Source organism: Zosterops lateralis (genome assembly GCF_965231275.1).
Source record: "Zosterops lateralis genome assembly, chromosome: 3".
Taxonomy (NCBI): domain Eukaryota; kingdom Metazoa; phylum Chordata; class Aves; order Passeriformes; family Zosteropidae; genus Zosterops; species Zosterops lateralis.
Genome location: NC_139764.1, coordinates 93063032 through 93080092, shown reverse-complemented (window position 1 = coordinate 93080092; position 17061 = coordinate 93063032). Strand labels below are relative to the sequence as shown.

General features: G+C 36.2%; 1 protein-coding gene across 5 annotated transcripts in view; it reads left to right on the top strand.

Annotated features, from left to right (window-relative positions):
* ARHGEF10 (Rho guanine nucleotide exchange factor 10) overlaps positions 1-17061 on the top strand; it is a 110968-nt gene that overhangs the window by 79598 nt on the left and 14309 nt on the right. For all 5 annotated transcript variants that reach the window (XM_083857595.1, XM_083857594.1, XM_083857592.1 and 2 more), the window contains 4 exons: positions 1602-1688; positions 3002-3225; positions 4301-4458; positions 13066-13208. In XM_083857595.1, coding sequence (XP_083713721.1) covers positions 1602-1688; positions 3002-3225; positions 4301-4458; positions 13066-13208 — 612 coding nt within the window. The remainder of the gene's footprint in view (positions 1-1601; positions 1689-3001; positions 3226-4300; positions 4459-13065; positions 13209-17061) is intronic.

Here is a 17061-nt window from a genome sequence, read left to right as displayed (position 1 = left end):
CCTCTTTTTTCTCATCTATTGATTTCAATTTTTTATCTGTATACAGTGAATTGCTTTGCTGAATAAATAACATTTCTTCTACTAAGGCAAATAACTTTGCAATGCCTGCTGACGTCAAGATTTGTAAAATTCTTTGCACTTTGGAAAATTAAGTAAACTTGGAATTCATAACTCTTAACTTTTGCCAACTTGTTTTTGTTTTGGATTTTTTTTTTTTTAATTGTTCACTGTTGGGAGCTGATGTTGCCAGGCTGTGGGGAGTTAATACTAAATGAGTAGCCTAAGTTATTACTGAGTTGTCTCTAGTGCTACAATATAAGAACAAAGACATGGATGTTCAAGATGAGAACATTAGTTTGAATTATAGAGACTCTTGTGTAAAAGTGTAGTATCACACCTCATTTGAAACCTTTTTATCCTCTACACATTTATGAATTGTTTTTATGTATTTTGAAGTGTTTACATAAGCTTTAGGAAACTGCTGTGGATATGAGGGAAATTAGAAATCCGTGACTGGTCATAAAAATGTTTTTTTTTCAGATCCTTGATGCTTGAATGATCTTCAGAGTTGGGATGGACTTAAATATAGACTTTCAATCTGGTGTTGCTTTCTTTTTTTTTTTTTAATGGCCTGCATGATACAATAATGAGTATTGTTATTAATTTACTGACAGTAACATGATGACATAAGATTGGAGGGGAGTTGAAATCTGAAGAATGAGAGTATTAGCATTCAAAATTACTAAAGCACCTGGAGAAATAATTTGAGGGGGAGAAAAGAAAAATAAAAAGGATGACAGTCAGCAGGAAAGACACATGGTATGCTCAGGGAGAAATTAGGAGTTTCATAAATCCAGACTGAAAAGGTGATTTAGTTGGTATGTTAAAGTAATTTTAGTAGACCCGGAAGGTAAGGATTGGTTAGGGATGTAACATTGTTACAAAGAGCAGTAATGAATGAGATGTGTAAAAACAGCCTTCTGAAGAGGTAACCACGGTGTAGTGCTGCTACCAGCTCTGCTAGACTACTGTGTTCAGGTGAGAAAACTCTACACTCTTAAATACACACTAGGCTGATACAATCTGCTGGAGAGATGTCAGTTAAAAAAGTGACAATACTAAGTTTAAAAATAAAAATTTGAAAAAGTAATTGTTTATAAAAATGATACATAATTAATTGATAATGTTAACTTAGCCTAATGAAGAGGTGTCTCAGGCAGGGTCATGGCATATATCAGCCTTACATGTAAAAGGACATTACAGAGAAAGAGAAGTACCTGGTGTCTGAGATGAGAGGTAACAGTCTAATGATTACATCAGGGATGGTGTCAGGTTGGGGACATAAAAAACTTAATGAAAGTCACAAAGCATTTGAGCAGATCAGCAAAAGAGAATTTATGGTCTTTGGCCTTGAAGGTCCGTAGGGGTAGGTAAGGGTTGTGTCAGGAACAAAAGCTGACCCTGCCCATGGGAAGCTGGGTGAACTAAACTGCCTCATGAGATTCTTTGATATCCTTAAATATTTTAGTAATTAAAACCTAAAACAGAAACAAGCATTTTTTTAAAAAATGTGCTAACAGCTCTCTTTTCCTCTTTTGAAGATTGAATGTGCTGCTTATAATCCTGAGCCATACCTTGCTGGAGAAACAGAGTCAGATTCCTGTGCTGTGGAACATGGTTTTCTTTGGGTAAGTGTCATCTTTAAAATCTGAAAGTGGTTGTCTCCTGTATATTTCCATTGCTTTTTGTGACTCTCAGCAATGTGTAGATATGAAAGAAATGTTGGGTTGTTTTTTTTTCCTCTTTGTTTATTTGTTTAAAGGTAAAGGGTTAGCTACTAATTTGTCCTTGTGATCTGGCTGGTCTCTGTAGGGTGTCAGTTAAGTGTGTGTGATTTGTGCAGCGCAGAACAAATTCCAAAGGGCTGAGCACATTCAGAAGGGAGTTATGTGCTAATTTGTAACAATTGCTTCTAAAACCCATATAAACTGTCCTACTGTCTGTTTTCATATTAAAATAATGAAAAAAAAAATCTGTCAAAATCTGCAGAGGAAAAATACTTACTCTGTATATTGCTATGACCCCAGGTATGAAGATATTCCAGCAGAAAAAAATTATGTGGATAGAAGCTATTCTTAAAAAAAATGGCAAACTAATGATTTCAGGAGCTTTTCTAGTTACTACAATACTGAAATTCTAAAGGAGGTCTTGTGAATTAAAAGTTAGAAATAGCTTCTCTTAGTGGCCTTTCTCAGGGCAACCCATATAATTTCCTTTTGTTTTTGCCATTTATAAAAAATTATTGCAAAAAGAAGGAAATTAAATATTTTTTAATGCTACAAAAAAGTCTTTCTTTCTCTTTCCTATTTTAGTTCATATAAACAGAAAGAGTTACTATACAAAAACATGTACTGTGCTTGGGTATATTTTTTTTAAACTTCTCCCTGATTCCTAAAATGTACAAGTTTATGAACATGTTGATGATACTTAGTTCTGGATCAGGGAGAAATCTAGGTTTCTGTATCAGAAAGTTTACAAGACTCTTCCTTTTGGAGCAGAGGATTTCTTTGTAGACCTGTTAGTGTGCAAAGGACAGGCCTCAGCTATATTACCTGTTTTAAAAGAACCTGAGACAACTTAGGACACCAGTTATTAAAATAGTGTGTTGCACAGATAGTTAGAGTAATTGCATTGTCTAATGTGTAGACATTTGAGTCAGATATCAGAACAGGCTGTAATATTATTTCTGCTTTAAAAAAATAACTTTTTGTGTGCATGTAGAAGGCAAGTTTGTTTATATAATGTTTTGACATATCTTGTATTTGTGCTGAATTATTCTTATATCTTAATGCATAAAAATTCATATTCACACATATAACTTGAGGTGCACTCTTTAGTTAACATTCCAGTCATTCCTTCTTGTACCTGCTGATCTTCCTGGAGACAGGTATCAGTCATGGTCTGTTGTTTTTCGTTTTTTATTTTCTTTTTTTCATTTCAGATTGGCAGTTGTACTAATCAGATGGGCCAGATTGCAATAGTCTCGTTTCAAAGTTCCAGCCCCAAGGTTATTGAGTGCTTCAATGTGGAATCACGGATTCTCTGCATGGTCTACATACCAGAGGAGGAGAAGCTGAAAGAGCAAAACAAAGCTCCAGACTCTGAAAATGTTTTTGCAAAAACTTCTAACGTGCCTACTATTTGCCTTGGCATGGAAGAAGGAAGGTGATTTTTGGTTTTGGTGTAATGTGTATGATTTATTGATTAAGTTTACTGTTCTCAAAATTGTGTGAGATGCTTCTAAGAAAATGTTTACTTTTTCAAAAAGTATCCAAGCGTTATCCCAGTGACCTCAAGGTATCCTTTCCACTCAAATCAAGGATAAAATGCACTCTACATTGTTCAATATTACACCGTGTGGTATTTGTAATTAAAATAGGGCATCTTTTTGATGAAACATGATTAGATCATCTTATCTGAAAAATATAAATACTACTTTTGTAACATTTCAGTGTAATCTTCAGGTATTGGAAAATTTTCAGGATGACAAAGAGGAATCATTAATCTTCTGACCTGTCATATTATGTAGGATTTGTCACATGAAAACATATTGTTGTCTACTATTGACATGGACTACTTTGCTCTCTTTGAACTGATGGCCTACTGAGCCATCACTTGATTTGTGTTGAAGAACAAGGCTACATGTTCTAAACTTATAGGCCAGTTAGCAAACAGTTCTTGTTATAGTTAGTGAGGGCAAGTGTGTAACTACATGTGATTCTTGAAGGTGTTTGTAACTACTATAAATGAAGGAGAATAAAATTCTCCAAGGAAAATGCCATTTCTAGAAACCAGTGATTTAATTCCAGCTTTCACAATATTCTTAGCATACTCATTGTAACAATCAATAGGAATTGTGGAAATTTTAAGTGTAAGTGACATCTGGTAGTGAGCTTTTATTTTCTTCTTCCTAGTTCTCCATGTAATATAATTTTTTAACTAATAAAAGTTTTAGATAGACTCATAATAAGGATTTTGAGCAGAATTTTTATTATGTCTCTTTTTTGAATAACTGTTTCTGCATATAAGATAATACAAATGTGTTGTCTTATGTCAACGTTAGGTAATTGCAAGTTGTCTATGCAGACATTCTGAGACATTCTCATTCAATTCCAAGAATTGAAGGAGAAAATCTTCTTTCCTCCAATATTTTATTCTAAACTTCTCTTTTGCATATTCTGATGAGAACTGTGTAAAGCATAATTTCACAGGTCTATTTTTTTCTTGCTTCTTTCTATAGCATTTCTGTTTACAAAAGTTGCCAAGGCTCAAAGAAAATTCGACTTCAACACTTCTTCACTCCTGAAAAATCAACTGTTATGAGCTTAACATATAGGTCTCAGTACTTGTTTGCTGGCTTGGTAAATGGAAACATCTCAATCTACACAAAAGCAGAAGGTAATGCTGCATAGTGATACGATTTGATGGCATCCTGAGGAACTCACATGTCAGTGTATTTTGGCAGTAGTAATTTTTCACTAATATATTTCCTGAAAATTCTCCGTAAAACTGCTGAACTAGGATTACTACTCTTTCTGGTACGTCTGAAGAGACTTGTTGTCTCTTTTTGAATGATAGTAGGAACTTTGATATTGTTCCCACTTTCACCATACATCCATATGACAATTTATTTTACCTCTTAGCTTAAACCCTGAAGTCTTCAGTGTTACAAGACTCCAGAAATTTTTGTGCTAACAGCAGTACACAGTATTTTACACAGCACAGTGCTTATTTCTCTCAACTACCCAGTATTGATGTTTATGAAACACAGAAATCCCCTATTGGTAAACATTTCTGTATATCTCATTTAAAATGACAACCCAGTTTTTACTGTACAGATGGGATAAGTCTTTCCTATGTGTGCAGTTCATGTACTTCATGGTAGACTTCCTTTTTCTGTTAGCCTCATGGTTGTTTTGTATCTAGATAAATAATTGGCTGAAATAATTTGAATAAAGGAGAATCCCAGGCAATTCTTCTGAACCACAGCTGTCTTTTCCAGAGCAGGTTCAGGTGCTTCCAGTACCTCTCACTAACTTCCCTGCAGTATTGCATATATATCTAGTGATTCAGTTCAAAATCAATGAGGCTTTGCTCAGGGTTTGAAACCTTAATGTTTAAAGTGAAATGTTAGCCCTAAAGAGACTCCTAAACTTGCAAAGTACAGAGCCAGCAGAGATCTGTCTTATTTGTGTGAACTGCAGTAATGATGGTTGTCGTGCTTCTCTAATGAGGTGGGCCCTGTGGGCAGTTCAGCTGCATTTGTGTGACACTGTACCTTGGCTACTAAATCCCACCAGTCTCTAACTGAGGAACCAAACTCAGTATCTGTAATCTTGGAGCAAATTATATGCCCACTGTTAGAGCATATAAAGGCTTTGTTTGGGAAAGGTACAGGATGCTTTTTTGGTTTTTTTTTCCAAGCAACAAAGGATCTGGGAAAAAGTGTTGGGAAAGAAACTTCCTTTGTCCAGTTGTCGTCTTCAGCCCAGTAGGTTTCCTGTTGAGCTGTTGTCTCTGATCTGAAGCCAGACATTAGATGTCAGTTCTCTTTAAAACTTTTTTTTTTTTAAAACCACTGAATAGCAGTTTTTTTTCTTTGTTTTTGAGGCACAGGAGTGAGGTCTTGATCCTAGATTCATAATATTTTAGGTATTTCAGTTTCTCTACCTACCTGGGAGGGGTATTAAAGTGAAATTGTGGTCTTCTCTGAAAGGTCCTGGTGTATTTAAGCTGTTTTAAGACTGCAATTACTATCACTCAACTTCTTCCAGAAAAGACCACTTCAAAAACACAACTGACACCCTTGGCAGCATAGCTAAGAAAGGATTCATGGGTTGCATATCTATAGAGAATTTTAAAGATGGGGCAAAGCTGTTAACAAGACTGCATTACAGTCTGGTTGTGAGATGGAGGTTGTTGCATTGACCAGGATTGTGGCATCCCCTGTTGATCTTCTGAAGACATTGGTTTTGGGCAGTGAGGTGTTCACAGAGCCTGTCAAAGTCTGAGACATTATCATTGGAACTTTGAGATGGGAAATAATGCTATTTTTCTGACTCTTGTAGATTAATCTTGTTGTCCCTCTCCTTACTGCTTGGTCACTGTGGCTTATTTCAGTTCTCCATGCCCCACAGAAGGTGTGTGATTCAGCCGCTGCCATGTTAGGGTCCATCTTCCTTATAGCTGGCTGCTGTGGTTATGTGAGGCAGTCAGCCCTGGAGGGGTGTTTTTATGAGCACTGACCTATTTACCAAGCAAAGGAATCCAAGCAGGGAAATGGGAGGGAGGGCGAATACAACCTCTGAGGAGCTTTGTGCAATTCATCAGGGTTGCCTTCTGTTCTGCAGCGGGGGTTACTTTTCAGCCATGCACTTCAGCTTGGGTTTTGGTCTGTCATCATAAAGGAGATTAAGGAAAGATTTAAGAGTGAATGTGAAATATATCACTGCATTATGTCTTGATTTGAAGCCTGAGAAGGACAAATGCTGTGAGAGGCACAGGAAAAATGGTTGTGCAGCCTGTTACAGTATTCCATGAATGAGAAAGATTTTCATCCTAGAAGGAAGATTATCCTTTTTCACAGTCTGTGATGGAGTTGAGTTCCTTTTGTCTTCCTCCCTGGGCAGAAACTGTGTGGATCAGTTCTTTCATTGAAGCTTAATGCCTTATTCTGTGTAGTCAGAGACCCATGACTGGTGTCATTTGGTTTGCAGGACCCAAATAGCTCTGATTCCTCCAGTTGTTCTTGGAGGGGTCAGTGCATATAAATATCCATGGTGTTTGTTTACAAATAGCAAGTGATTTCTTCTGACTTTGTTCACTAGAGAACTTTGTCAGACCAACAGCATCCAGAGTGCTCTCTGGCTGCAGAAAGTCTTGTCTTGAAGTACTAAAAAATGGAAACTGGGAAGTCTGTACAGTAAATCAAGGAGAAAATGCCATGTTAGTGGGAGAGTAGGAGGTGCACAACTTCCTTTCTGAAGGGTAGTCATATTTTAGTGAGTCACCTCTGTATCCATGTATTTTCACATATGAGGTACTTTTTAGCATTTTATATTTTTTTAAGTACTTAAAAATACATACTTTAATGTATTTTAATATAAACTAAAAGCAAAGTCTTGAGGTGTTGATACTGTAAAATCTACTTGGCTCTTAAATGTGAGCTAACAGTGATTGGTGAAAATATCACAGAACAGGGTGCAGGTCAGCTAATATGTTAATTGTAATAATAGTACCCCTGATAATTACCCTCACTAATCCTTAATTTTACATGTGTGAGAAGACTTGTTTTGGGAACTGTGAGACAGCTAGTGAATTAAGTGCTGTTCTGTATAGGAATGGGAGTGATGCAGATTACAAAATTTCTGACACCTTGTTTGTTGAGAACTTACTTTACAGGTTTATGAACTTTTGCAGTTATCAGTCTGAAAAATTCTGCATTTAGTATTTGTCTCAGCCTGAGTTAATATTTCCATGCAAAACAAGCTTAGAAGAGGTTAAGGAAAAAGTGTGTTGTATTGTCTTTGTTTAAAAAACATAACAAAACCCCTTTGTGATGATTGCAGACAACCCAGCAGATGTGTTTTCTGAGTGATGTAATAGCAGAAAAGGTCAGCGTGTGTTTGACTTCCATTCACAAAAGTATCTTAGAAAAAGGAAATCACAATCTTTATGTAATATAGGTGTATTGTTCCTGATGTACTGTAGTCAGTTCCAGCTACTTCCTTTTTCTAGACATTGATATACATTTCCTTTTCATAAAGTCCTGTAAAGATTATGAGAGAGAAACAGGAAAAAGAAAATAAAAACTCAGAAATATTGTGGCAGAAAGTAGAAGAATTAATATTTTAATAGTCAGTAAGAGTTTGGTCAGGTGAAGTAGTAGCTGAGGCAATTTTGCCTATGCACAGAACAGAAGAGATTTCACTGGTGAGAAGTTAGGGAGCTCCAAAGTTGGTCACAAGTTTTGATGACTTACCTGTCTAAAGAGGCTTTGTGGCACTCCACAAGTGAACATTTTCAGAGGATTGATATCAAGGAAAATGACAAAAACTGAAAGGAAATACAAGGGTAAGGGGAGACAGTTACAACGCTGAAGGAGTAGCAAGTCAGTTCACTGGAGAGGTACCTTGATGGGTTTGGTAAGACTCTTGTGTCCTCTCACAAACTGAGGAAAGGAAGAATATGTGGAATGTAAAATGCTGATGTCGAAGTCAGAGCTTGAGTGGATCCATGTACTGCTCTAGCTTTTTTGAAGAGTGGATTTCTGGCATGTGATTGCCACTTTAGGTAGACATTGTGAGAGGTATTGCTGTGAAAAATAAACAGTGGTATTAAGCTATTAGGGAGAGGACTAGAGCAGTCCTCTAACAGAGATAAATACCCTTGTCTTTGCAGTGTCACATAATACTCATTACCAGAAATATGTTGACATTGCTTTTAGTCTTATTTGTGTATTTTATCCTGGGACCTCCAGCACCACCCCTTGTATAGCTTTAGGAAGAGCTCTATCAGCTGTTTAGCTTGAAGAATTTGATGCATATGGGAGAAAAAATGCATATGCATGCACAGTGTAGGACCTTGCTGGTCACATATTGTTTAGAAGAGCAGGCCTGAGTGTCTCATCTTATTTTCAAGTTATAAGGAATGTGCTAAACTTTGACTTCTGTAGGTACCATTTTACTCCTCCACAGTGCTGGTTTACGTACCATGTGATGGAAAAAAATGTTTGTGCTCCACTGCACTAATTAACCAAGAAGTGCTGTTCCCAGGGCTGTGTTGGCAGCTCTGTTGAAACCATCAATAGGGCTGCTAAGCAAGAGAGGAAGCTGTCAACAAAAACGCTTGCTCAGTTCAGCTTGACTGAAAGCAAAAAAAGGAAGGGAAGACTACTACAAACTTTGAAAAGACTTTCTGAGGAAATAAACTATATGTTAATAGGTTATCTCATATAAAGACTTGAGTGCATCAATTAATTACAATTATTAAAAGTACAAAATATTTTGAATATTTATAAATTAATACTAGGAAGCCTATTCTTATGAATTATTGCAAAATAATATTACTTTCCTTCATTAGATTTTGTGGAAACAAAGTACAGAAAGATAAAATGAACATTGTTTTAAAACTTTTCCTATCAGATTAAAATTGAGTGAATCGAAGGATAACTAATTTTTCAAAGACATAAAAATCACAGGACTAATTACAAAATGCACTAATGGAAATAATGTCCTTTTACATGAAAGTCTTAGAAATATTTTATGAGCATGAGAGACCTTACTTTGATGCAGCTAAACAGACTTATATATGCATTGCAAGGTACTATTCAACACTGGTGTATGAACTATGTCATGTAACTTCTGGGGAAATATAACTTACAAAGAGTATTAAAAATAGTGGCATAACTCAGTGATATGACACAAATCTATTAGTATAAAATCTGTCTTCATTTTTTTAAATGAAGATGCAAATATGCAAATGTCAGACATCTTATATACAGCATAAATATATGACATCTAATTTCAAGAAGCCTCTGGGTTAATTTCTATCTTTGACCTTGTTCTCAGATTTTGTAGACACATCACTTTCCTGCAAACAGCTGTACCTGCAATTCATATAATATGCTTTGAGATTCTACTGGCAAAAGTTTTATCTTGGCTTCTATTTCTTGCTTCTTTTCTCTTTTGCCAAGAAAAAATAAGCTTATTTTAGTCAGTAACTAGCAAAGGATTTTATAGCATCAAGCAAAGCTGTTCCTTATCTTTTTTGAAAGTGCTGTGACTAATTTTAAGTACTTGGATAGTGCCAGTTGTTGAAACTACTTACATAAGCATGTCTTGAATCTGTAGGTGTTTACACAAGTTGGATAGAGATAATGCTTCTTTTCCCTTAGATTTTAGAAGTAACGGACATTGGATCAGACAGATAACATGAAACAGCCAGAGTCAAACATAAAATCTGTGCAGGGAGGTATTGAACAGGGTCTGCTGAGATCTAGAGAGAGGCAGGGAAAGTATTATGTTTTCTTCAAAGTATGATTTTGATAGTCTTAAACCACTTGTGCGCTAGACACAGACTTGCTAAGTAATTTTGGAGATGGGTGATAAAATTCTTGGTCAGCAAAGTGAAGTGGTGATCTTACTTTTAGCCAGCGGCCTGTGGTTAAAGCATTTACAGAAGTATGTTGGATTATCAGGCTTAATCCCTTGCCTTGCTTGAGTGGATTTTTTATCCATGCTTCCTACTCTCTAGAGATTTCCCTGGCTGCCACAAAATGAGAGGAGAGAGATGCACAGGGCTTAATTTGTCCTCCTGGTGCCATTCCACTTTGTATAATTAATTAATCATTCACTGAGGCAGGGTCCAGAACACAGCTGACACATCCTTTGAATACTGCTCCAATTACTAGACCAGAGAGTGTCTCCCTGCCTGTTTTTCCCCTCATCTGTCTCAGATGCTGTCTGATCTGGAAGACAACAGTGTTTGCAGGAAGAAATAAAAAAGCACCAGAGAATAGCCTTATCACATGACTAAGGTCATAGGGTAGAGTGATAGCTTTGGATTTTTCCTGGGCTGATACCTCAAGTGGGATTTCAGGGCTTTTTTCACGAAATCATGGTAACATGAAAGACATGAGGCCTTTCTCTTACCTCCTTCTATGTCCAATCCTGTTTTAAACTGAATTGTCAAGTACTGTGTTAACACACACACCAACAGAAAATGGTTTTGTGAGAACTGAGGTTTTTTAGGCACATATGTTGAATCAGATATTCATGACTCAGGTGGTATTTATAACATTGATTAAAATTATTAATAAGGCTTAATGCTTAGTCATCTCAGGGCATAAAGGTCCAGACTTAAATAGAAAAGAAACACATTAGATGTTTGAAATTTAGTTTTAAGTAAAATGTAAATGAGTCCACAGTTGAGATCCTAAAAATCCTTATATTCCTGTTGTTTTAGTATCACCTATGCTTTGTTTATAAATTAATGTGTAGCTTGAATGTATTTGTATAGCTTGAATGTATTTAAAAGAAAGAGTTGTCAAGTTTCATGAACTTTTGTTGTATATTAATGTTTTTTTCAGTGTAAAGTGTTACTAGGAAAGATAGCTTTTTGCTCAGCATAACTGCTCCTCATCCAAACTGACAGTCCTTACCCTTCAGAAAAGACAGAAAGAATGTACCAGAATTATGCTGGGTTTACCCTAAGAATGGTGCTAGGTACAGATTGTTGTTCACCTTCTGTACTCAGCATCCCTTGCACAATGAAAGTTGTGACACTCACGTCTACACCTTCACTCTCTGAAGGCTTTGCTCTGCCTGCACTGGTTACAGCAATCAGAGGGCATGGGCAGCCTCCAGTTTAGAATTTAATTTGTGGGTAATACGGTTGCTAAAGAATGGAAACTTTTCCAGAAGTTTGTTTATTATTAATAGTGCATATGAGTCATAGAGAACACAGAAAGACTCTGACAGTGCTGGGAGAGTTTGCAGGCTAATAACTGGAAGCACTATTCTCAATACAAACTAAAATAATGAAAATTATTTTGACAACCTAAAACTAAATGTCACTTCTACAAAGATGCTTTCAGAAGAGAGCCACATCCTGAGAATGACTCAGAGAAGGTTGTATCACACTGGTGACAGAAATTTTGAGAAGTACTCCAGAACTGTGGCTTCTCATTATTGTTGTTGCTAATGTTATTGGTGAAGCAGGAAATTTTGCGCCCCCGTTCCCTAGGCAAATAATAGAAGATGCACTTGTTTTCAGGAGGGAAAAGAAAAAACCTGTACTTAAGTGCTTGCCTAAAGATGTGTTTACTTTGGTCTCATCAATCAAAATTTAAGTGGCTACTGAGTTGAAACCAGTGTCAGAAAAGTAGACAATTTTGCTGTAGCTTGTGCAGGAAGAAGATTTTTCAATGAAGAAATGGTGATTTTTTTAAAAAATATTTTATCTCCATGTAAAACCCAGTTACTTTTAACAGATTTTTATATTATTAATAAATCATAATGTATAGAAATATCATCTTTGAGACTATATTCAATGAGCACTTACAATATATAAACTAATATGAAAACATTAAAATTATTATTGATCTATTTAATATGACAATTTGTATGTATAAAAGATAAAGCTACAACTGTTTCAAGAAGCTCATGTTGCTGGTTCTTAAATGTGGGGATAAATAATCTGCTAGTCCTTGTTTCAAAGAGATGGTAACTGAGAGTGACCATAGCAGTACGTGAAAGCATGCAGTTCTTACCAGAATCTCTCTGAATAACTGATTGTGCCACATACACATGCATAATTTAATTTAGATCTGCTAAATTCAGTCCAAAGAAAACACTGTGGGTTCTATAATTAGTGGAAAAAGTAAGAAAAGTGAAGATATGGCACAAGACCAAATTTTAATTTCTTCCCTTTTTTTTGTTTTAATTTCCATCTTAAATGAAGCATCTAGTAGCAGGAAGGTCCATTCCAAATGCTCTTAGACAGTGATCTGCACTCATTAGAGCCTACAGTAAAAAAATCTTCCTAACTACTTTGCAAATGAAAGATGATTCTGTGCTAGTTAGAAGTTGATTCATCTTGAAATAAGTTGGTTGTGAGCTCCTTCTGAGTTGAAGACAATTGTGTCAGCCATGGGTTTCTGATTGTATTTCCTCTGGAAAGGAAATTAGTGGTATCAGAACAGCAATGTAGTATTCCTGAATTACCATTTAATCTAGATAAAATTTGCTCCGTTGACAGATATATAAGTACTTAGGTTTGGGTTTTCCCCGTAATGCTGTTTTATCCTTATAAATTTACCCTGGAAGCTTAAAGTAACCATACACAAATCACAGTGTAGCTTGAAGTGGCAACTTGCAGAAATTCAGGCTTTATGCTTTCTGGACTTTCCAGAATTGTTTTAAAGCAAAGATCTTAATTTGATTGTGTATAACTTTTTTTTTTTTTTTTTTTTTTTTTTTTTTTTTTTTTTTTTTTAAATCGAAGATGGGACATGGAACACAGAACCTCAGAAGATAGTTAAATTGGGGGTTCTGCCTGTTAGAAGTCTGCTTGTGATGGAGGAGACCATTTGGGCTGCATGCGGTGGACAGATTTTTATAATCAGCACTGTGACGCATTCCATAGAGGTAAACACTTTTAAAAGCATTGCTCACCTGTTATGTTTCAGGGTATAAGTGGTGACATTTTAAAAATGAAAATTTGTTTAAGAAGCGTCATTATTTGGGAAGCTTTTTATTGAATGTGTCTCAATTCTTTTAAATCTCACTCTCTTAGTTTGTAATTCTGCTGTTGTGTTCTCTGCTGATGTCTCATTAGATCTTGCTCGGTTTTACCCACTGGTTTCCGTAAGGTGCTTGGAAATGATAGAGTATTTGGGGTAAGAGATTGTCTTAAAAATGGAATCTGAGGTAAGGCCGCAGAGAAGTGGAGTTTCATGTTAATTTCATGTTAGTGGAAGCCTATAGGAATTTCATGTTAATTACAGCAGAAGGTTTAACTAAGAGACTGCCTCTATATAGTTAGATGTTACTTGTACCTTGTGATAATTTCATAGCATAGTTTTTCAGAGTTTTGCTTCTCTCTGGCCTACAAAAATTGTATAAGCATTAGAGCAGTTTCTCGTGAATAGTCAGACAAAAGCTGGCTTTTTTCAGAACAAAAGAAGGGTTAAGGGTTCAAACTCACATTTGAGACCACATTTTCCAGAAAATGTTAAGCCCTTATTTCTGTCAAAATTACAGCTTCCACCAAAAGAACAATTTTTTAGTCCAGAAAAAGTTGGAGTTGATGAAACATTAGGAGTTCAACCTCTCCTTCAACCTACATAGAGTGTCACTGAATTGCATGATGTTTGCAGCCGTGAAGTTTTTTCAAACAGGAGTCATGATGAGCTCACAACCTCCTTCTTTGTGTGCTTTGTTGCTGCTTTTTTTATTTTTTTCTTTGATGATCGTGTTTTCTCCCAACAATTGTCTGTTTGATACAATTGATTCTGTGAGTCACTGTCATGGGTTTGGAGGAAAATAGCTAACATCCTAATTTCCTCTGTCTTTTTCTATGTTTTCTGAGAGATTTGTTTCCGCTAATAAGGTGCTTGGATTGTATATTCTCCTACTTTGCTTATCTTTAAGGCTTGTTTTGTTGGCAGTTTGAATGATACGATTAGGGAAGAATTCTGGATGAGTGATTTGGATAGGTGCTTGAAATGGACTTTGATTAGTTTCACAGCTTCTGGGACACATGGTTGCTGTTTTACAGACTTTGGTAAAATCTCTCAGATTCTCGGTAAGAAAACAGTAAGAAATCACAGCCAAGTCATTCCTGTGTGAGGCTGGATCCGTACAGCCACATCTCTGTAAATATGTTTGTTAATTCTGGCCTAATTCTGTAACAATGCTCTCCCTAAATCAGGTGTTACGGCTGCAGTTTGGACTATGCTGGGCTATTTTGGCAGAGGAGAACAAACTCAGAGTTAAACTAGTTTTAAAGATTAAATGTTTAAAGCTTACTGTGTCATGATACAGTAAAATGGACTTCAGTGACTACAGTCATGGACTGCAGTGTTGAAACCAGAAGTTTGGAGACATAAAATAACAAGTACTCTACCAATATCTCTCAGGCATGGCTGTTTCATTTTTCAGCTGTTACTACAGATTTTTCTACAAAAGCATCACAGGAGGTTTCTTCTCATGTCTCAATTAAGCCATCTGTTGTATTCGGAGCTCAGGTTATTATAGGTCCATTGTGCACACAATAAGCGCTGCAGCAAGCAACACAAGAAATAGTGCATATGGGTTGAGTAATGTCTTTTTAATATAAATAATTTTGTTCATGAACATGATGATTTTCTGTATGTCTGGCTGAGGGCCATCTTTTTTATTTCACACAAATATCCATGGCATAGCATGTTATCTTCCTCATAGAATTGTGAATGAGCAGTGATTTTCTGTTCCTTCTTTATTGGTATTAAGACATACTGATCTTTTTCTCTTCATCCCACCAGACTAAACAAGTCACTAATGTTTTCAGTGTTGCTGCCTACTTAGTGACCTGACTTGTTTTGATAACTTCCTAGATTTATGTTTACAAAAGTGATCTGCTTTGTTGTCATTACCATATTCACTGGCAACATTGTTTCAATATTATATGATGCAGGAGGCAATTTCAACTCTGTCTATATCAAACACTTCAACATCTGAGCTGCCTCTTTCTTATTGTGAAGAGCAGAAGCTTTGTTGTATGAGGGAAAACAGCAGCAAGGAAGTGTTTGTTCTCTCTCTGCTCTCTCTTGTTGAGAGTTAGAAATAAAGATTTGAGTCAAGATCTTTTCTTGCATCAACTTAACCTTTGCTCTATCAGCAGGAATCCACGTGTTGCATAGGGCTCACCTGTTACTCTTCTTTTTTTACTGAACAGCTTCATATCTCCATATACTTAATGTGGAGATATTCCATTTATACTGCAATGCAGCTGCTTGCTAGTTCATTGCTACTGTCATGTATACATACTATGTGCTGCATCATGTACATTATCTGTAAAGGCATCTGACAAGATGTTAACACCGTATTTGTGCAAGCTCATGAGCATATTCAAGACTATTTAGTAAACTTGCCCTTGTGAGGGATTCTTTGCTTCACAGGTATCTCATATTTAACTGTCTGTGCATTTTCTAAGTGCGAAGTATGTTATCCTTGAAGACAATCTCATTCCATGCCTCCTTGCTTTGGCAAGATTTTTATTTAAGATTTTTTATTTATTTAATTACTTCTAGTAAATGAGCAGGTTTGGTATTGTCTATTGGATTTGGATATTGCTCACATCTGCTTCCCCCCCCCCCCCCGCCCCGATATGGGTAAGACTCTCAATTCACTTGTTCTAATGATATGTTACTGTAATAGAATGTTTTAGGTAATGGCTTTTATTGGCACAGTTCCCCAAACTGGCACAATGTCTCAAGATCCTTGGCAGGGCACACATGAGAAATGCATCAATTGCTGTTATATATTAATTACATACTCTGATCCTCTTTTTCTGAAGAAATTTTTCACTTAGTTTTGACCCTAGGTCTGACAGTTGTATTGCTGTTGACTACAGACCTACACCCGATAATGGTCTCTGTGCCTGGAGGTCTTTGCTCTCTGCAAAAGCAGTTTGTGCTTGTTTCAAAATTTCAAAAACTGCCAGAATATTTAATAGAATAAAGTCACCAATTGAGTGTCATTCTATCCTAGTTCTTTTTGTCTTGTTTTTAAAACTTTGCTAACTATTCAGGAGTTACACTGAAATGTTTAGCTAAGTAAACAAAAAAAACAAACAAACCAACAAAAAACCAACCAAACAAAAAAAAATACATGAGTGTGTATTGACCAAGTATTGTAACTTCTTTGAAGTAGTGAAAGACGTTTGTTTGATGTTGAGGGTAATGACATCCATTATTCTCTTCACCTGAAGCTGGAGAAATTGTGGTCCATCTCTTGATGGAGCTGTTTGGTGTAAGTGAGCACTCCCTCAAAAGAAGAGCTCTGCTGTGTCCCACACTGCTGGAACACTAGTGAGCTGCACTGGGCTGTGGCATCCACAACTCCTTCTGCAACTCCTGTGCTGCTGTAGTTAAAATGGCAGAGCCTGAGGGGGAAAAGCCAGGCTTTGAGCAGAGAGGAATGTAGGTATGAAAACCTAAAGAGAAAAAGAAAATTAAGGTCAACTCTTTTCATAACAAAAGGAATAAGACATCTTTGTTCTTTTGTATCTGTATTATTTGTTATAAAAAGAAAAGAAAAATAAAAGGCCAGCTCACTGGTTTTCAGATTGATGTGTAATTGAAACAGGTGTCAAAGCTATCATTTATGCAAAATGTATGCATAAGAAGGTGCAGTTTTTGGGTATGTTCTTGCTTCATGTTAGAAGACCCTTTCAGTGAGAAGAATAGTTCTTTCTACAAGCCTTGTCGTGTTTGCAGTGTACAGTTTTACTTCAGTG